Below are 21,789 nucleotides of genomic sequence, written 5' to 3'. Positions count from 1 at the left end.
ACATTTGGTCAATTTGGCCGTTTTATCGGTACAAAATTGGGAATTAAAATATTTCAGAAATTCCTCCTAATAACATTTAAAAGCAGAATTTCGGAAAATGCTGGAACATGTTTCAATTTAGTAAGGAGCTTATATACCAAGTAACATTTATCTACTTTGATAGTCTCATAAGATACATTTTTGGCATAAATCTTGAAGCTCCTTCCCCCTTAGGAAACACATTTTAATGAAGATGATATGATTAAACAAATAATACTAATAGAAAGTGGCCAAGCAAAATGCAATGTTCAAAAATTAATTTCAAACGGTTCAACCGTTTATCCGTTATGATGTAACAGACATTGTCAGTTTCATTTTTATAAGTACCCACTTAATTTGAAAAACCAATTTATTTCCACAAATCGACATTACAAATAAGTACATATATTTAACAGAACAGTCACTTACAAAGCACACTGATGAATTAAAAAAAATATCTTAAAATAGTTTTCGTGTTCTTCTAGTTTTCTGAGCAGAAGTGTTTTTGTTTTTCGTCACTGCACACGATTCTTCGAGTAGTGACGCCAGGGAAGACAAAGATGGAGTACTGCTTTCAAAGAACTTGTCATCCAAGACTTTCCTGCGAGAAGTTTCTCGTTTCGAAGTTTTTGTTGTTAGTTCTCTAGTATCCGACTCAGATTTAGACTTTGTCTTAGCACCACCACGTACAGAACGTTGTTGTTTCTTGCCAGGCAACACTGTCTCACTTGGTGCTGTAAATACACCATCCTCTTCATCCGTGTCATTCTCACTTTTGGAATCAAGGTTATACCTACTTTCTGAAACACTTCTAATTGCTTTCGATGCAGTTTCTTCCTTTCGAGTATTTTTCTTATGTTGAGACCTTTTCTTACCATCTTCATCTTTTGGAGGATCAACATATATTACAGGCACTTGTTTTCTTGTCTTCTGAAGCATACGCTTCGTGCTTGCTTTTTGCGAACTATTTGAGTTTTTCTCTACTTTTCGTCGAGGAGTTTTGAAGAATTTATTTTCCTCTTTATCGTTAAATATTTGTACGTTTGGGTCTTGATTCTCTGCATTTTCATATTCATCATCATCGTCATCACTATCAAAAACAAGTTGTTTAACTTTAAGATTAGAGACTACAGGCATAATCCGCTCTTCATCAAGTTTCACACCTTCCTTCATTACTGTAGCATTTGTTAAAATGTAACTGCTTTTGTTAGTAGAATGTATTTTCCGAACTGGTGTCTGTGCTTCGTCTTTAGAAATGGCTGTAATTTCATCATCTTCAACGTCTGCAAAGGAATCAGAAAATACATATAATTTAGATATATAAATAATATTGATTTAGAACGTCGCCGAAAATAAATCGCATAAACGAATTTCATACAATTTGTTTAAATGTCAGTCTCGAAAGCCAGACATAACAGTAGTAAGAGCCAACGTGTTAACTACCCAAAGTACAGGCCATCTGGCTAACCATGGTCCTTCATTAGCCGTACTGCGAATGAGTTTACTTTATATTGTTTGTGATATTTGGAGAGGTTGACAAAGTTGTATATTATTTATCCTAAGTATTGTGCGTCTTATATAGTTGTGCAGACTGCAAAATCAAGAACTAATTATGTTGTTTGCAAGTGACGTCAGATATATCACAGTGTTATCCAAGATACTGTTTTTACGTGAAATTTCTTGTACACGCTTTTTTTTTTTTTTTTTTTTTTTTTTCAAGAAAACAAAAATGATAGGCTGAAACTAAACGGCGTGACAAACTTCGTGGCGTTTGAAGGCGGCGCTCCAAGTTCCCTTTAAATGCTGCTAGCTAGTGAGAGGCCAGCGGTATTGCCATGTTTATTTTGTACACATCCACGTCTATTCCCTGTAACTTGATCGCGCTGTAGTTTGTCTGCTTAACCATAGCCACACCCCTTTACTACTTGGCAACGTCGCGCCAGAGCTTCCGTTTTATTCGTTTAGCTGAAATGCCAAGATGTTTGTCACAGGCTTTAATCAAATTTGTGCGAGAGCAAACTATACTTCGCAACGTGTTGAATATGTAAACAATGAAACATGGGCTCAAACAATAAAATATCCAGATGGCTGCTAATTTAATTATCATATACGAAGGAAGAAGTTTAAACATTAAAGAATATTTTTAAGAAAAGCATCAACATTAATGCGTCTACAATGTAGGATTTTCTTTCTCAATAATAAAACAAAATGAGAAATCAACTATGTTTATCGACTTTTACTACTCTTATATTCCGGTAACTTTGTAACGTTATTTAGAAAACCATTCGTCCTCCACTCCCAATCCCAACGCTACATCCACTCAATAATACACATAAACACAACAGCAGTGTCTCTACAAAACAAACGCAGTAATTCATCTGATATGTACTACATTCCTCCAAACATGATCATAACCTGTATCTAAGTCTTTTGTGGTCTTTACCGGTCTCAAAACTAAAAATTGATTATTTGTATCTAGCACTGAACACACCACTGCAACTTATGGTTGCGTGTGTGGTCTCGGGTTCAATCCCTGTGGTCCGAATTCCACTGTACCACCATAAATAGTACATCCTGTGCCTTGATGCTGAGGAACGTAAAATTTCTGATTAATCAATTATTCATACATTCGACATCTTGTAAATCTTCCACTGAACTTAATGGTGAAATACAAACCTAAGAAGCCATCAGAAGACCAGCATGGCCACGACGAGAGTTATGTAAGAAATAGATCTCTTTAAATACAATGTATACAGTTACCGATCGATCAATTTCATCCTACTTTATTACACGAAAACAAACCTTCACTCTTCATGACTTAAGAAACTCAAATGTCGCAAATAAAAAGGCTGTAGCTTAATCTAATTGGAACTACTGATAGCCACATATTCAAGAACCTTTTTATCTTCTCATCTTATTCTTGGTGTATCCAAAGGTCTCTTTCCACAAATTTACCAATTAGAATTCTGTACGCTCCACATGTCTTGCAATGCGCGTGATGTATCGTGGCAATCTTAAACTATCTATCTTATTTTCAGTAAGCTATACGGTGGTCTATAGTTGTTGTAAAGTTCCACATTGTGCAACTTTTTGTATTCACTAGTTTGTTCGTCTAATTTTGCACCAAATATTTCTTCAATACTTTTGTTTTCGAAAGCCTGCTTCTCTACAAGTTAGTAATAAACTTTCATATCCACACAAGTTATACACGCCATTGAAACAATAGTTTTCATAATTTAACTGTCTTTCCATTTTTAATATCTTTTATTGCACTTTTTAAATAGCAAATGTATTGTTTAATGGAATAGTTACTAACTATGTTAATACATCCTTATCTAGAAGATAAGGATAGTTTTGTTCTTTTTTTAAAAAAAAAAAATTAAATGAAATTTTTGAGTTTTACGTCCCACAATTATGCCGGTTAAGCTAAAGGAGACGATGATGATGAGAGATGATTCCTTTTTTTTTTTTTTTTTTTTTTTTAAAAAAAAGTTTAGCGTTCCACGATTATACTGCGAAGTTAAGGGATACGGCGATGATGATAATTAACGAAATTGTAGAATGAAGAAAATAGGAGGAAACGGGAAAACTCTGAGAAAACTCACACATATAATGTTTGCCCACCACAAAACCTACTTGATGCCAGCTGCGATCGAACCAGGGACAGCACACCCCAGGGGTTAGCGTTCTATTATTGGCTGATTGTGTTGTCAGTTAAAAAAAAAAAAAAAAAAAAAAAAAAAAGTTTGTTCCGTTAATAATACTAAAGACGTCGAAAATTTCAAAACTCTTTGTTTATGACAATACAACCCATAAAAATCAAGAACCTGTCAGACTGATTTTGTTGGTTAATATGTAGTCAGCATATCAGTTCTAACTGTTATTGCTCTTTTTCGAAATAGTAATATGCTGCTAGTTCTTAATTCATAGCTGTTAAATGTACTCAATATTGGATTAAAAAAGTAATATCTGTAAGACCGAATGCATGCAAATCTTTTGATTATATAAGATTGCTTTAAAATGCATCCCGAGTAGTTAAACATTCAAGCTTTCTAGTTTCCGAGTAAGGATTATGATGATTTAATGTATATTCCAACTCTCATCACATCTGTAAACTTTGAAAATTAATTTTCCCAGTTTACAATTCTCTCAATCATTCAAGCTTTCATTTACTCTGATATTAATTTTCATGCGCCTAATGAACACATCTGCAGGCGATAAAACTTAATTCCATTCAAATTTACTTCCAAAGATTTTCATGGATTAACTATTTGAATCGACTGTGCAATCACATTAAATAATAATAACAATAATCACTACCACCACCACCAAGATAGACTGTACAGAATGTACATTCATTACAGAAGATAGTCGTCATATTTACGATTGAGTATTTAAAAAACATTAAAAGATGGATTGTGTTGACCACCTGTTTTAACATGGATGCTATATCAGGCATAGAAAAACTTAATACCCGTCACTTCAACTTTCGTTAAAGAAATAATAAAAGACAGTTTGATTTCTGTATCGAAGATAAGGTTCAACTGAACAGATATTTGACAAGGAAATCAATAGAATTTCAAGCCATTATCTGTTAGATGATACTAGTGGTATTTGAAAAACTTTTAAGCCAACCATTTATTTAAAAAAATCCTATTGCTTTTCTCCCTTGTGGTTGAATGGTTAGTATCATCGACTTTGGTGTGAAATAACCAGATTCGATCACCTGTTGAGATGATTATTACTATTACCTCTAATACCGTCATTACTATTACTCTATTTCTGGTCCATGAGTGTGATCATATAAGAAATATTTTATATTTAAAAAAAAAAAAAAATCTTTCCCTTAAGGGCAGGCATTAAAATGTGTAATGCCCATGTTGTAACTTGGTTACTACACCTCTGGTGTTTTTTTTTTTTTTTTTTTCTCCCACTGTCATCATTCCACCATTTCGTTCAGTATCATCACTCTTTCCCTAATCTCAGAGCATAAACATGGGACTCAAAACTAAACTAATTAAAACAAACAAAGGCAGATTCTTACTGTGTTTCTAAGTGTTTCAATAAACTGTAATCGTTTTAAACTTCGACAATATAAAACCAAAATGACCACATGAAGTACAGGCAAGTTTAAAATTGGTCAACTACTTTAAGAAACTTGTCAATGTATTCTAAAATGTTCTAACACATAGACTAACCCGTAAGTAGAATTGTAACACAGCAAAACATAAAAAAAAAAAAAAAATAAAATAAAATAAAATAAAATAAAGTTTTGCTGTATTACAATCCTACTTACAGTTTAGGATAAAAAAAAAAAGAGAGAGAGAGAGAGAGAGAAAAGAATAAAAACTATACCTTTGATAGCTTCTTCCTCATCCACTTCTGCAAAACGTAGGGAAATTTCCTGTTCCAATGCCTTGAAACTGAGATTAATTTGTGTAGGCATCAACTTCGTCGCGTTCCTGATAGCTTCAACAACATACTTCTGTGCATCCATATATCTTCTTTGGTACCCAAAATACTCTGAATAAGACAGTAGCATATCAACATACGTGATACTTAAACTAAGATCTAAGTAGCTTTTTGAAACAGAAGCTTTATCTTCTAATTCTGAGCATCCATTCTTCCATACAGACATAATGGTCTTTTCAATAGTCTTTCTTTTAGATTCGAAGATTTCAAACAGTGAGAAGAAATTATTATAAATGTTTCCAGCCTCTTTGTAGTGGCCCAGTAGCACGAACAATTCAGCTTGCAACAGTGTACTTCTCAACACTTCATTATGGTAAAGAATATTGGAACATTGATAGCACATACAATCACTTTCATGATGCACAGAATTCGGCATTTTAAATGCCGAACGACGTAAAATCGGTGACCCTGCTAACTCACGATCTGTGGGACTACATTTATTGAGAGTGAAATCCCTTAGGGATTCAACGTTATCATTGTAGAATTTAAGTCCTGGCGCTGTGGCACTTAAATCCATCACGTTAATGGCTTTCTTTTTGGAAGGCGTAAACACTTTCAAGTGAGTTGTCTTACTATTCTCAATTGCGTCTACTTCGTTAATCTCCAGAATTCTAGACAATCCAATCAATTTTACTTCACAATCATTCCTTTCATGTGTCAAAATATCTACATTAGCCAACACAGACAAAAACTGAGCAGTTCTGAAATGAAAAGAAAGAAAAAAATAGAAAATATGTTTCGATAATATGAAAGATTGACAAAACAAAACAAAAAAAAAAAAAGTACATAAATAAAATTAACGTACTTCACATTTTCAGTTATTATAGTACCAATACGAACTACTATGAGTGGACGACACAAAAATAATCATTAAAAAATAACGTTAAAATGTGACAGCTACCAAAATTTGCACAGATAAACTTCAACCAAGTGAACATACAAAACAATGAAAAACGTTGAAAATATAGTGAATATCTAGAATAAACTTGATTAATTAATGTTCCTTTCAAACACCATAATCTGCTGCTTAAAGTAGGATCCGAACTATACAGAGTTTTTCCAACGCATGTGCTCTCACTGGAAATATCTCGCATAAAAATAGCACTACGAATTACTTTTGAAAATGAAAATGAAATGAAATATTTGAGTTTTACGTCCCACGCTTATGCCGGTTAGGCTAAAGGAGACGGTGATAAGAAATGAATGAAATGGATGGTGGAATGATGAAAGTGGGAGGAAACGGGACAAGCCTGAGGAAACCCACGCACACGGTGTTTGTCCATCACAAAGTTCACTTGATGGAGGCTGGGATCGAACCCGGGATCCCTAGCACCAGAGGTGAACGTTCGAATTACTTTTATTGTTATACATAGTAATATAATACTTTTACATACTTGCAAAAACTGAATACAAACAAAGATCGAACTAATAACAGACGCTATATAGAAGATTCGATTGGCTAACTGATCGAAGTATTCTCACAACAATAACGGGTAGTGTAATTGACGTGACCGAAATACACATTTACCTTTCGTCAATCGAGGTTTAGTAGAAATAAAAGAAAATACTGTGTTTTAGTAATTTGTAGTTATAAAACGCAAGCACTCTTCAGACAACGTTAAATATGACAATAATGTAATGTTTCTTTTCCACTTGCTGAATTTAGTAATTCTGCACAATGATTATCCTCTGTTTCATGCTTTCAAAACCATAGTTCTATTTTAAATTATTATTTGTTTATTTATATTTATGAAACATGTTTAGCTGTCAATAGACATACCTTAACGGTGTTGAATAAATACGCCATCTTTGTTTTAAAGCCCATTTATTTATTAGGGCAGTAAATAAGGCTGCCCAAACAGCTTTTTTGGTGTATCAAAGCGGAGTTTCCTGAAACATAGAAACGGGCATTCCTGTATTTTACTGGAACTATGGAATTTAATGGCGAGCGAGTGGTTTCACATTGATATGACATAACTGCTACACCTTGTGAAGTCACTTCCAAACAGAATCCAGGACATAGGCGGTGTTACCCGATTTAGGTAAGATCTACATGAAGTGGGTGACTGTTTTTTGTCCAGTGTGCTTACACTATTATTCTTACCTCCGGTGTCAGACTAAGATTAACACGCATGTTGCCGTGTTTAAGTGTGTGAGTGTATTTTAGTTGAACTGTTCTGCAAATTTTCTATTGCCAATAACTTTTAAATAGCATCATTTTGAGCTGCTGTTTTTATTTAATTTTCCTGTATTGAATTTATTCTCAAAGTTCTTAATCACCTATATTTGATCTTAATTTCCCTCTTTCCGTATTCAAGACAAAAAGTTTAATTTGATCTTTCTGAATTAAGTATTATTTTTGGTATAAGATAGGTGTTATGAATTAGTATATTCTTGCCCCAAAAATACGTTTGCCCACTTGATTTATTTAACAGGTTACTACTTTCAAATTTAGATCGCTGAGCTCAAGTTTCTTTTATAAATATTTGAACTTTCAAACACATACTGACAAAGCTGAATTAAGTTACATCATGAATGAAATATTTACATTATATAAATAGGAATAAAAATTTATTTGCTGTATTTAATGTAGATTTTTTCCTTACCTAGTAGGAAGGGCCAGTCTTTGTGATAACAAAACTTGTTCTTTTGCATAGCATCTTGGTTCTCTGAATGAATCCAGTAAGAAATATTGCCTTGCTAGCCACAATGCAATATCAAATGCGAGAGACATGACCTGAGCGTAGTCTCCTTTAGTACCTTTAAATAAAGCAACATGACAAATTAGGCAACAAATTACTAACTAATATTCAAGAAATGAATTCTACAACAAATCAAATATATATCTGTGAATTTTCCATTAGCAGTTAACCACTTCAACTGATATTAAAACTTAAGTAATGTTATTAGACAGTGGTACAGTTCGAAGCATAGAAAATGTTACAAAAAGTTTAAGTCCAACTTAGGAACAAACTCTCGCGCCGTGTGCTTGTGCATTCCGAAATATACTTCTCATCGACTAGTTACTTCCGGTATTCAACCCAACTCATCCCCTCCTTCACCTTTCCTTGTCTAAAGCGGTGTGTGACATAATGTACTCTTTCCATTCAGACGGAAAAAAACAGGAACCAGTTTACAAGGTTTATAGCTCTAAAACCGTCTCTTTCATTCGTTTGTTCTGAAATGTTTTTCTAGAGCCTGAATAAAACAAAACGTCACAAAACGTTCCCATAGCTTCATAAACACCCTTATTTAAGAATGCTTCTTTTCCTTCTTCAAAGGCTGCATATCACATCATCATATCACATCGTCACCGTCTCCTTTATCCTCCCCGCATAATCGTGGGACGAAAAACTTAAAGATTTCATTTAATTTTTTTACTAATAAAAAAATGAAACTATTATGTCGGTGGAGAATCACCGCCTCCGCCCTTCCCCGACCCGGGCAAAATCTAAAATGACGCTGCTTTTAATAACAAACCTATATAGTTATGATAGCACATTGCTAGAGCGCTTACATTTGGTTTCAAGAGTAGAAGGTTTGATCCCAGGCCATACCAGTTCATGGAAAACATTGAGAGAGAGAGAGAGAGAGAGAGAGAGAGATATTCAAATATGGAGAGAGAAAGGAATGATTTACATATACAAGTTTAGAATTGGAGAAAATGATCGGACAGCATCCATATTACGATGAAAATTGTAACTTTGTGAAACAGAAGAAGGAAAGGTTCCGAATTGCGAGGATCACATTAGGCAGTTGTCGAATTAAGATGGAGAATTCTTTTTAGAGCATCAGATGATTACGAAGGGAGAGAAAGATCTTAAGATCTGGAGAATTACGAATTTAAAAAAACATTTAGCTTCCGAGCCGGGTTTCGAACCACGAACCTTTTAGTTATCGATCCAGAACTTTATCCACTCAGCCACGGAGAACTCTACGTAGCCTATCACATACTTTTCCTTTACCTACTAGAATGGGATATTCCAAACGTTGACTCGGTGGATGCGCCGTTCAGATGAGACTCAGACCTCTTGTAGCTTAGTTATAGGGTGTATAATGAACTTTCCTTTTTTTCAGGAACACTTTTTAAGTCAGTAAAATTTATTCTTATTGTGTTCATTAAGTTATATTTGATAGAACTATATGATAAAATAGTGCCAAATACTTTGCGTCGTTGTCTGTTATATGACTGTTTAATGTAAGGGATTCCTACTTGGATGGTCTTAGGTTCGAATCCCGACCATTCTTATTGACTTTTTCTTCTATCCACGCTCATACTGTGCAATCGAGAAACTTAATTTTGAAGTTAATGAGTCACAGCTAGTTTAAGACGAAATTATATTAATATTTAAATATGATATTTGTTATTACATGCTTTTCTTTAACTTACGATGGTTCAATGTTGATATTAAATCCTACTACTTTTATGGAATTCATTTTCCTACGTCATATCATGCTGAATGTTTGCACAATGAAGACAGTCGGGCGGTAATAAAAAATTCCATTGTTACTGTAATATATATAGGACTCCAGGAGGAAATTCAAACGTATGTAGTATATACAGATGGTGATCAGAAAAATGGAAACACCTGTAGTTGGCAACACGTCAGATGTATGGGTTGGCAGTAGTGTCATGGTGCCCGCAGCGCCGGACCGCTGGTGGTGGTGTGTTAGGTCGGTCTCCATACTACGTCAGGCGCAGTGGAACAGCAGTGTCCAGCGGCTGCAGCAGACGGAGGTAGTGTAAAATGGGAGACCTCCCAGATTTTCAAAGAGGGCAAATTGTTGGTGCGCGGTTATGTGGAGTGAGTGTGACGGCAGTGGCGTGGGACAGTGTCAAAGGTGATGACGGCCTACACAACACACAGGAAAACCACATCGGGGAAGCGGAACAGTGGGCGGAAGAAAATCATGAGTGACAGGTCACGCCGGGTATTAAAGCGCATTGTCGCGCAGAACTGTCGTGCCACTGCGGAGCAAGTGACGGAGGAACTCAATCAGCACCTCCCACACCCTGTTTCGACAATCACGGTCCGCCGCGAATTACATGACATTAACTTACGGGGTCGTGTTTCACGGGCCAAACCACTCATCAGGGACCATAACGCTTTTGCACGCCGCAAATGGTGCCGCGACCATGCAACTTGGACCGTTAAGGACTGGAAACGTGCGATATGGTCAGATGAGTCATCCTTCACCCTATTCCCAACCACGGGCCGTGTTTATGTGTGGAGAACGCCCAAAGAAGCTTATGATCTGCAGTGTCTCCGCCCAACTGTGAAACATGGCGGCGGCTCGGTGATGCTGTGGGCCGCCATATCATGGTTTTCATTGGGTCCTGTGGTCACACTTAGCGGACGAATCACTGTCAACGATTATGTCGCAATTTTAGGAGACCACTTGCATCCTATGGTCCGGATGTTGTTCCCGGACAATGACGCCATCTTCCAGGATGATAATGCACTTATTCACACAGTTGGCGTTGTTGCAGCGTGGTTTGAGGAACATCGGGATGAAGTTCAACACCTCCCCTGGCCCGCCCAATCCCTAGATCTCAACATAATTGAACATCTGTGGTCCGTCTTGGAAACACGACTCCGGCGACGATTTTCACCTCCATCCTCTCTAACAGAACTGGCCGATGCCCTGCACGAGGAATGGTGTAAAATTCCACTTGCTACCATTCACGACCTCTATGCCTTCATCCCACGTCGCATCAAGGCTGTCCCGAAGGTGGCCCGACACCATATTAATCTGGTAAGTTGCGATTTCGTTCAGGTGTTTCCATTTTTCTGATCACCATCTGTATGTAAATTATCATCTGAACAATTTATTGTGGAGTGTAAGACACTGAAACCATCCCTAGCAGGGGAAGAGAAGACATGTAAAAAAGTAATAGAATACGAAATATATTGGTGTCGAATTCATAGTTTTCTTGTTCGAAGAGATAAATAGTGGCACTTCAGATGAGCGCTCCCCACTTGTTTTTAGCTGTGCATAAGTGGAAAATGGCTTTACAAATATATTTTTCCTTTTAAGTGTGATTGTTTAAAAAACTTGTCCTTCAACTTTAGTTTGTAATTATTTTCTACCTCTTAGTTATAATTACATTTATATTTTATTCTGTTCTACATTTCTTATATACATGGTATGTCTTATATGTTTGAAGAGAAGCTTATGACGACTCAGAGCAGCAGGGACATACACATAATGTAGGTCCTGACGGTCCCGAACCCCCTGCCCTACTTATCTGTAAATTTTACCTATTTTTAGATATGATGTTTGACATTTTAGTACAGTATGTCCTCATATTAAATTTGGACCCCTCAAAGAGCTTTCTATTCCTGAAATAAATTCCTGTCTATGCCCCCTGCAAAGCAGTGACGATTTTAGCTAGTGATCAGGGGATAATGTAACGACAATTCCCCAGAAATCATATCTCTGATAGGTCCGGATGTGACACCAGTATCTGTGCATTACCACTTTTCACTCCCAGTGTATTGAAACTCATGCCAAAAGAACTGTTCGGAAAAATTCATTGGTTCTCCCCTCTGACTCTCATGCTAATGGGTCCGACCTTGGACATACACTACATCTAGAATGGCACTATTTGTCAGTGATCCCGAAAACTATGCATTCGACACAAGTATAGAACGTTTATGATTCTTTTTGCCTGTCACCCTCCCACTTTGACCTCCATGCCAACCAAGGCTTAACTCGTACTTCAGCATAACTACGTAAAGCGTACTCCGAAAACTATGAATTCAATACTAATATTGGGGAGGGGGGGGGGTGATTCTTCGCCGACATAATAGTTTCATTTTTAATTAGTAAAAAAATTAAATGATATCTTTTAAGTTTTCCGTCCCACGATTATGCGGGGAGGATAAAGGAGACGGTGGCGATAAGCAATGAAGGAAATGGTGGAATGAAAAAGTGGGAGGAAACGGGAACACCCACGCTCACGGTGTTTGTCCACCACAGAGTTTACTTGGCGCGAGCTGGGATCGAACTCTATTTGTTATATTACTACACATTTGATCAAACAATATGTATTTCTCAAGCTCAAGGGAGGGGGCAATTACACCCTTCTGTCTTGTCCAAATGACGCCAACTGGAACATTTGCTTGCAATTACTGACAAGAAATGAATAACACTCATTTCTGACGGTAGTTTTTAGAGCACTGCGCCCACTTTACAGACTTTGGGAAGCACAAAACCTACTGCCATGATTAACAATTTCCATAGAATTCATAAGGAGCATCTTCCTAGGTTGATGTGATTTGCAGCCTTTGAAGAAGGGAAAGAATGCAAATAAGCATTCTTAAATAAGGGTGTTTATGAAGCTATGGGAACGTTTTGTGTCGTTTTGTTTTATTCAGGCTCTAGAAAAACATTTCAGAACAAACGAATGAAAGAGACGGTTTTAGAGCGATAAACCTTGTAAACTGGTTCCTGTTTTTTCCGTCTGAATGGAAAGAGTACATTATGTCACACACCGCTTTAGATAAGGAGAGGTGGAGGAGGGGATGAGTTGGGTTGAATACCGGAAGTAACTAGTCGATGAGAAGTATATTTCGGAATGCATAAGCACACGGCGCAAGAGTTTGTTCCTAAGTTGGACTTAAACTTTTTGTAACATTTTCTATGCTTCGAACTGTAGCAATGAGTTCTACGTTCAGTCGTTTTAAGTTGTTTTTATTTATTTATTTATTTAGGTGGCACAGTGGTAGACAATTTAGCTTTGGTGCAAAAAGTAACTGGTTCAATACCCAGCTACAAGAATTTGTGATGAACAACATCGAGTCCGTAGGTTTTCTCGGGGTTCCCTAGTTTCTTCCCACATTCTACCAATTATTTCATAATCGTTAATTTCATCAATTCATTTGTCTCCTTTAGGTTAAAAGGCATATAGTGGGACGTGAAACTAGAAATTTCATTTAATTTCTTTTCTTTGTTTTTTCAAGTCTATATATGACAAACACTTTGATAAGTAGCAGTCTTCAGCTTACTTTTTAATAGAAGTAAGCGTAATAAAAAAATCTTAAACGCAGACACGAAAGATTAATTTGATCTGTTCTCTATATAATAATGTACAGCACTTTTAGTAGAGCCACAGTAGTTTAGTATTTGAAAGCTTCAACTGATATTCACTTCGCAAATTTAACTGCAGGTCATGTGGACTTTGTTTGAATTTTCTTTGATACTTTCCTTCCATTTCCTTGTAAATCGTTCCATCAAACATTTCATCGTTCTCTTTTACCAATTCCTTCCAATTGTAAAATAATTGTGTGACGATAAATTAAAAATGTGAATATTAAAATTAAAATAAATAAAATTTCTTTGACGCTGGAGATGAACTTAATCGCTCAATTTAAATTACTAATAGGAGGAAAGATTCTTACACTCACAGTAACTGATTTTCAAAATATTCACATTAACTGATTTGGATTATCCCTCCTTTTATATTAGTTTATTCCAATTGCAATACTATAAGTTAACAGTAAATATTAGTTTTCTTCGATGGAAATTAGAGCATAATTTAACATATCCTATAGCTGGTAATTGAGTTGAGTTCATTTTGAATTTAACGTCCCTTTCAGCAGCTAGGCTATACGAGACGGGATCTACTGATTAACGTGGAATCCGAACCATATGGGCTCCCGTCGGGAATCGAACCCGGGTCTCGCATGCCAAAGGCGCGTACACTAACCACTTAGCCACGAAGGAGCTCCAGCTGGTAATTGAATTGTATGTCTTTAGTGTATTAACCTAAATATTATTTTGTCTTATTGTTGTACTACATATGAAAACTTGAAATCCAACTAATCATTATTAAACAGAGAATAGTATTTAATAGGTAATGTCTGCGGCGTTACATTACTATTTCCTTTTCTGATTTTAGATTATATTTATCCGGAAAATCATTTTATCACCCACTGACTTTCCACACGCAAGGATCTAGTAATACTTACGCCATGATGCATTAATTCCTTTCAAAATGCTGCACGCTTTGCTCAGAGCTAAAGAAACTGCCTCTAAAGAACCATATTTATCTGCTTCTTCCAAAGATTTCACAACATCCTTCGGAAATGTTAAGTACCAGCCAAGCAGATATTTAGCTTCGGTGTACGCTAATACACTATGGAAATCATTTCTCTGTCGCGATTTCTTCAATACTTTCCTAAGGAGTTTAGCTCCTTCATCCAACTGAAAGTGAAGGAATAGGTTTCAAAATACAAAATGTACTAAACACAGTTAATTTTCTGGCAATGTCTTAAATATAGATGGTCAGATTGACCATAAAATACTGAAACCTTCCATAATCATTTCATAAATAGTATAATATTCTCCTGTCTTATTCTTTTATTATACTTTAATATACATATAAAATATTAGTTTTTGTTTGCAAATAAAAATCTGAGAACACTACATATTAACTGCAGCTTTCGATTACACATATAGACTTAAGACTTAGATAAAGGTCATAATACATATTTTAAACTGACCAACACTTACGACATAGATACAACGTAAGTACAACGTAGGTACCAAAACTTACAACGTAGGTACAACCATTTCAATTTATTATTCTTAATTTGAAGGGTATAATATTGTGGAAGGTGTAGATTCGTGCTATGAAAGAGATTCAAACTTGTATGAAAACGGTGTCCAACTCAGTAAAAAATATTTGCAGCAGCAGAAGTAACGAGTGTACCACTACATCTGAATTACTGAAACAATTATTTACGGTTTTCGGTTTAACTTGCTTAATACACACTGCTCAGAATTCTAACGTTCCATTGTAGCTAATTAATGTTAGTATCAGTCCTGGATTTATTTGCAATAGAAGTACAGAAATTTCAGTATCGACCCACGAGGTAAGGCATACATAAATTATAAATTCATAAATTCTACATAAATTCATACATAAATTAAGCTACTCAGAAGCTACATAAATTAAGATGGTACGTAGTTTGGTCTAGAAAGCTAGAAATAATGATTCTATGAGTCGATGCGATGACCCCTAATCACCTTGACCTTACATCCAGGGGCGTCATTTCAGACTTCGCTTGAGGGGGGCAAGAGCACCACCGACATAAGACTTTCACGTTTTGTACTAGTATATTAGTAGAAAATCGATTAAAGTATATGTATTCCTCAAACTTTTAGGAGGGCAATTGCCCCCTCCTGACCTCTTCTAAATGACGTCCCTGCTTACATCACTTAGCCTGCCATAATTCTTCGTGAGTTCACTAAGCTTACATTAGAGAATGCTGAACAGGACAAGCACATTTCGTTAGTATAAAGTATTATTTTACCGTAACAATTACTTTTATAAACATAACAATATTTATAAAATTTCATTCTTCGAAATTTCCTGACTAACTTCCCCGTCTTCTCAAATTCCGTGACTTTCCCCGGTTTTCCACGTTCGCCATCATCCTCTTGTAACTGCCTCTGTCATAAACCAAGACATATACCTGTCTGAACGTGGATACCCAGCTCTCCAACATTAAGAAAAGATACCGAGATAGATAACTTACTGAACGCACTTTGTAACTGACAAGGGTGAAATCACAGGCTAGTGGTATTCAAAAATAGTCTGAAGGAAAATATAAAAACTACATCTTACGGAAGTGGGTAGTGATAGATCTATTTAAAATGGTTTGGTATAGGTTAGGAAATCGTGAGAAGTTCCTGCGACGATGAACTTGGGGTTTCTTAAGTCATATAATTAGTTTAACACATAGTAAGACATCCGAAATTACACGGTACTTTATGTAGAAGATTTTAAAACAGTCTGATGAAGACATATGTACAAAATTGCCATTTTTCATAACTTAAAGATACATTAGTGTTTATGCCTTATATAGCACATAATAGATGTCTTTATTTCTAACATTACCAACTCAAAAATATTGATTTCTCTTTTGGTTCAGAACATCAAATGATAAAACAATCAAAATATTTTTCTAGTTCATGAACACTTAAAAATGTGCTGGTAAGCTATAGTAATACAAATAAAAACCTTGGGTATAATGGTAAATAATATCAAAGTAACTGTTTAAGGATATTAATTGACGCATGTTTATAATAATTTGCAAATGTCTTTTTATTTCCTACATCTAATATTAAATTTATTAAACTGTATTGTCGCTGTCATTCGACACATTCCTCAGCAAATTGTGCAACTCATTGGCAATCCATCTCATTTCTCAGAATTTCCTCTTGCATAGTTTTGTTAATATGATTATGTAAATTGCCTCCACTAGGCTCCTCTTCTATTAAAATTGTTATTGCTGTGAAAAAGTTATGCAGAAGCTTTCAATGAAGACTTGAATAATCCTGTACTAGTTTGTAGAAATTTTGCTCACTTCTTATGTTTTCAAAAGCTACGTTAAATACTAATTATATAGGGTCCGACAGAAAAAAAAAAGACTGTTTTCAAACTGAAATTGTGACCAGGCTGATATTTCCACGTATGGTCTTTTTATTTCCAAATTGAACACGAAGTGTTTTGCTTCCAACTATTAGTTACGAAACATACCGCTCCTACTTCCTGAAAATAACATTTTTCAGGTCTCTCATGTTTGAGAGGCACATTCACGACTGACGTAACTGAAAACTTTCTTTCTCCTTTTCAGTTCGCTATGACATTTCAGTTGTCATGGAGCGTTAGTCAGGTAGAACATCGAGCACTAATTTTGGATATGTTAAAAAAAAAAGTCAGTAATCGTTAGTCACTGTGTATTTCGCCGGCAACTCAACACTCATCAGAAGTAGTGTTTCAAGCCACAACACCATAGTAGTGTGGATTAGGAAATTTTGAGAAACAGCTTGAGCTGTAAAGAAGAGATATTCAGGACGTTTCATACCTAAATGTTCTTAGCAAAACACTGAGTCATTGCTCAAATCGGACATAAAATATAGTTTGAGGAATATCAGTCTACAACACAATTTCAATTTGAAAATTGCCAGGATTTTCTGCCGAATCCTGTACAAAATTACAAGTCTTCATAAAAACTTGATTAGTAAGCTTTTCTTTAACTTACTATAGTATTATTCAAGACATATAAATGTTTACATTATATAGTAAAATACTTAGTGACTTGTTACGATGTAGCATTATAACTGATCTTTTTAATGCTTCTTTTTCTGTTTGCTGGATTGACGGAAATCTTTTTCCAATTGTTTGTGAGTCAGATGTCTTAACTGAAAGAACATTTCCGTTACTCCAGCTTACAGAAGAAGAAAGAACATTCAATATACCAGTATTAAATTAATGATTATGATTTAATGGGGATAGCACCAATGAGGCTATTTGTCCCCGTCGCGATACAGCTGATGGTCAACACATGCTACACATTAAAAATTCAAAATAAAATTCCTAATGAAGTGTATCTTAAACATAAGTTCTAGAAAATAAGATATTAACAATTTAACTATTGAATTAAAACGGATCGCGGAAGGCCTACAAGAATAAATAACCAAATATGAAATATACAACAAGAAATAACTCAAAATTAGCAATAATAACCCAACAGGAAAAATCGACAAATAACTTCAAAGGAGTTAATCATTCTCATTCCACGAACAAAAGTGACAATTACTAAAGAGCATTAACCTCCAAAACTTAACTATCAGGAACTCCTGAACGTTCTCTTAGGTCTGAGTATTCTGGACATTCTACAAGAATGTGTACAATGCTCAGTAGACGATACAGTCTCCACAATAAGGATGGTTAGCGCTTCGCACTAGATAGGAATGATTTAGATGAGAATGTCCGATATGCAAGCGAGTCAGGATCACTTTATCTCGATGGCTAGAACGCGACTACGTGTCAATTGCCCAAAATAGGTTTCAGTAAGTAGAGTTTATTTTCTTTAGACTGGTTCCAATCCACTTGCCAGTGAGAGTGCATCCGTTGGAAGAAATAGCTACTCACAATGTTAGATCGGAGCACGGGATAGAGTGCTCCAGTGCAATCCCTGCTAATGTGGCCTTTTGGCTACTGTGTCGGCACGATCGTTTCTCCGAATATCGACATACAACCAGTACCAACAGAAACAATGATACACCAACGTTATTGCAGCAGATGGTATCTCTCCAGAATATCTTGAACGAGGACATTTCCTAAAGACATTCTGAAGACTTTTTATACCGCACTGCGAGTCAGTGCACATAAGCACGTGACCTAGCAAAATATTATAAGATTAGCCTGTTAAAAGTGAGTGAAATTTTTACAAACTAGCACGAAATTACACAAGTCTTCATAAAAATCTGCGCAACATTTGCACAATAACAATTTGAAAAGAAGAAAATTAAATTTTAACTTAAAGAATTTACATCATTATATTAACGAAAAGTGCAACAAGAAATTCTGAGAAGTGAGACGGCTCGTCAGTGAGTTGCCCGATCTGCTGAGGAAGGTGTAAGGGAACACCAAAACAACATTATTAGAGGAAGTAAATAAAAGAATAAGTTCACAAATTAATATCAAAGTAGTTGAAAACATTAGCTGAATATTTATCACAACCTCATTTTACTTTTCATTTTTCTCGCTGACACCTATGAACTATATCCATTATATTAGGATTATTTGATCAGTAGGTTCTTCGAAAATAACTATAATTTTACCTTCAGCCAACATGGAAAGAAACAATATCTGATAAAAACCTAGGTTTAATTAATTCCCCATATCTTGTTATTTCCTAGAAAACAATACAAATAGGCAAGCAAAATAAAGCAAGATGGTAATTTTCCTTCACATACCTGATTTGAAAACAAATAGTACCACGATTTGCTGAGCCAGTAGTTTACGACAAAAGAAGAAGATTCATCAAATTTCGCCGCAATCTCTTCGCATTCGGATATCCAGTCTGACTCGGTTTCTAACTTTACACTTTTCAGCAACTGAGTTAGTGCTAAGAAATAGAAATGAAAAATACAATTCAAGATATTATGCAACTAAATAATAGAATAAATGAAGTATTAATGGCCATATAAGTGAGCAAAATGGTACAAACTTCGCTCTTTCGACCTAATAAATAAACGAAAAATTCGAAGAGAAAAGTAAGTTTCTTCATGGATAGCTCATACTTACAAAACAAACTACGAAATCATGTAGTCGACGAAACACTTAATATCATGTATAATTTGTTACGGAGCACTCAGAGAATTTCCTCACATATTAAATGATTGATGTATACGAAAGTTAGTTCAAGTTAAAATTTGTAGTCATGCCTCAGTTTAGTTCTTTACGTTCCAAATACTTTAGATGATAACACTATTTCAAGGAAAATGGTTAATGACTGCTCTGCTTGTAATTGTGAAACTCAGCTGAAATTAATTATGATAAAATATTTAATTTTACAATGACGGAATACTTTATTTTAATATTTTACAGAAATATTCAGTCTTTCAAAAAGGAGAAATAAATATTCTATTCTACAATTTAAGATACTGGTTCTTTCCTTTTTACTTTCGAGTGACAATAGGAGAAGAAAGTATGGTGACCGATATAATAATAATAATAATAATAATAATAATAATAATAATAATAATAATAATAATAATAATAATAATAATAATAATAATAATAATAATCGAATTCCAAATTTTAATGGATTTAAAATTGGCCCCTACATGCCAAAGAACATATTTTGAATATCCGTTCATTCGTCCTGATGTATGTACACTCGCCTAGGCCATACCATTCAACGTATCCACACCAAATTTTAAACCCAAGGTTTAATAAGATTCTCTCTTTCTTGTTTAATTTTTTTATTCAAAAACAAGAGAAGTTTACTGATTGATGAAACTTAAAAAATTATTATTCTCGAAATTCTCAAAAGCGGTTCTAACGATTTTGGTTATATTTCATATACATCAATATTTCATTAAAGCTAAGGGTATGACATTTCTCTGGGAGAAATCCAAAAGGGATGAATTCTTTGGGACGGTTTCCTCAAAAACGACTGAGGCGATTTTGTACATATTTCATTGATAACCTAACAATATGGTTATTCATAAATAAACATTTCATTTGGGGTGACTGTTTCTTCCGAAAATAACTCAAGCGATTTTGTTTACATTTCAAAAATAAATATTTCATCAATAACCTCACAATATAACATAATAAATTTATTAAAAAAGAAAAATCACAAGGGATAGTCTACTGTTGGGAATGAGATTTCCTCAAATAAGATGTATGATATTTTGTTCATATTTCAGTAATGAATGTTTCATTAGTAACTCTGCAATACAGAATAATTAATTTTTTATATAAAATCCGCATGAAGTAATTAATTTTTGGGGCTGAGTTTTCACTCGAACGAAGTTTCCCAAAAATGTCTTATTATACTGTTAGTATTTCACAAATAAATGTTTAAGTAATAAAAGCAGCATAACAAGATTTATTTTAATAAAGTGAAGTACGAAAGTATAGTACAGTGCCTCGTACTTTTCAATTTTTTTAAATATCAAAATGCGAAATTTCTTTCCTTTCTCCTGTTAAAAATGTGAATAAGCTATTATGTATGAACTTCTGTATATTGCTATGTGAAAAAAGATTAAATAAAATTTGCTAAAAGTAAATTCAAAATAATAAGAAAATAAATTTCTGCTCTTTCAGAAAAGGTAATCACAAAGCTACAGCTTAACGCTGTATAACAATAAAAATTATTAGGCCCTATTTGACTTCTAGTTGGAAAGACAAAGAGAGAATTTATCCATATTACAACAGAAGAAGCTCGCGCCAAGTGGTCTTTGTGGTGGACAAACTCCATGTGAGTGGGTTTCTCGGGGTTATCCCGTTTTCCCTTCACCTTCTTCATTTTTCATATCATTACCGTCCTTTAGCCATTCAACCATTTCATTCATTCTCATCATCACCATCCTTACAGAGCATAACTATGGGACGTAAAACTGGGAGAAAGATAAAACAAAAGTATTATGATGTACCTGTAAGTATAACTTCACTGTTCGACAGGGCTTTCCCTAGCTTATAATACAGGATCCAAGTTTTAATCTTTTGTAAATCATATCCATACATGCTGAACACCCATGCCACAGTTGGAATACATTTCGTAACAGCTGGAATATCCATTTCTTCCAGAGTTTTAGAACAAAAATTCTAAAAAGAGAGAAAAAATGATTAGAGAGAGAAAAGATGAATTAGTCACCGATTTCAAAATTAAAAATGTATTAATTCAATAATACAAATAGTATGAGTAGTTTCTAACAAAAAAACGAGTCACATATGTACTTTGTAACAGTGGATTGCAATGTTATTGA

At 34.9% G+C, this 21,789-nt stretch overlaps 1 protein-coding gene across 1 annotated transcript in view; it reads right to left on the bottom strand.

Annotated features, from left to right (window-relative positions):
• Window positions 1-370: 370 nt before the first annotated feature.
• LOC145668391 (uncharacterized) overlaps window positions 371-21,789 on the bottom strand; it is a 65,650-nt gene continuing 44,231 nt past the window's right edge. Inside the window, exons 11-16 of the mRNA XM_081736179.1 lie at window positions 21,457-21,628; window positions 19,267-19,418; window positions 14,466-14,700; window positions 8,097-8,250; window positions 5,374-6,191; window positions 371-1,301 (exon numbers count right to left, since the gene is read on the bottom strand). Coding sequence (XP_081592305.1) covers window positions 478-1,301; window positions 5,374-6,191; window positions 8,097-8,250; window positions 14,466-14,700; window positions 19,267-19,418; window positions 21,457-21,628 — 2,355 coding nt within the window. The 3' untranslated portion in view covers window positions 371-477. The remainder of the gene's footprint in view (window positions 1,302-5,373; window positions 6,192-8,096; window positions 8,251-14,465; window positions 14,701-19,266; window positions 19,419-21,456; window positions 21,629-21,789) is intronic.

Source organism: Thermobia domestica, chromosome 13, assembly GCF_964235325.1.
Source record: "Thermobia domestica chromosome 13, izTheDome1.hap1.1, whole genome shotgun sequence".
Classification (NCBI taxonomy): domain Eukaryota; kingdom Metazoa; phylum Arthropoda; class Insecta; order Zygentoma; family Lepismatidae; genus Thermobia; species Thermobia domestica.
This window is presented reverse-complemented; position numbering and strand designations above follow the sequence as displayed.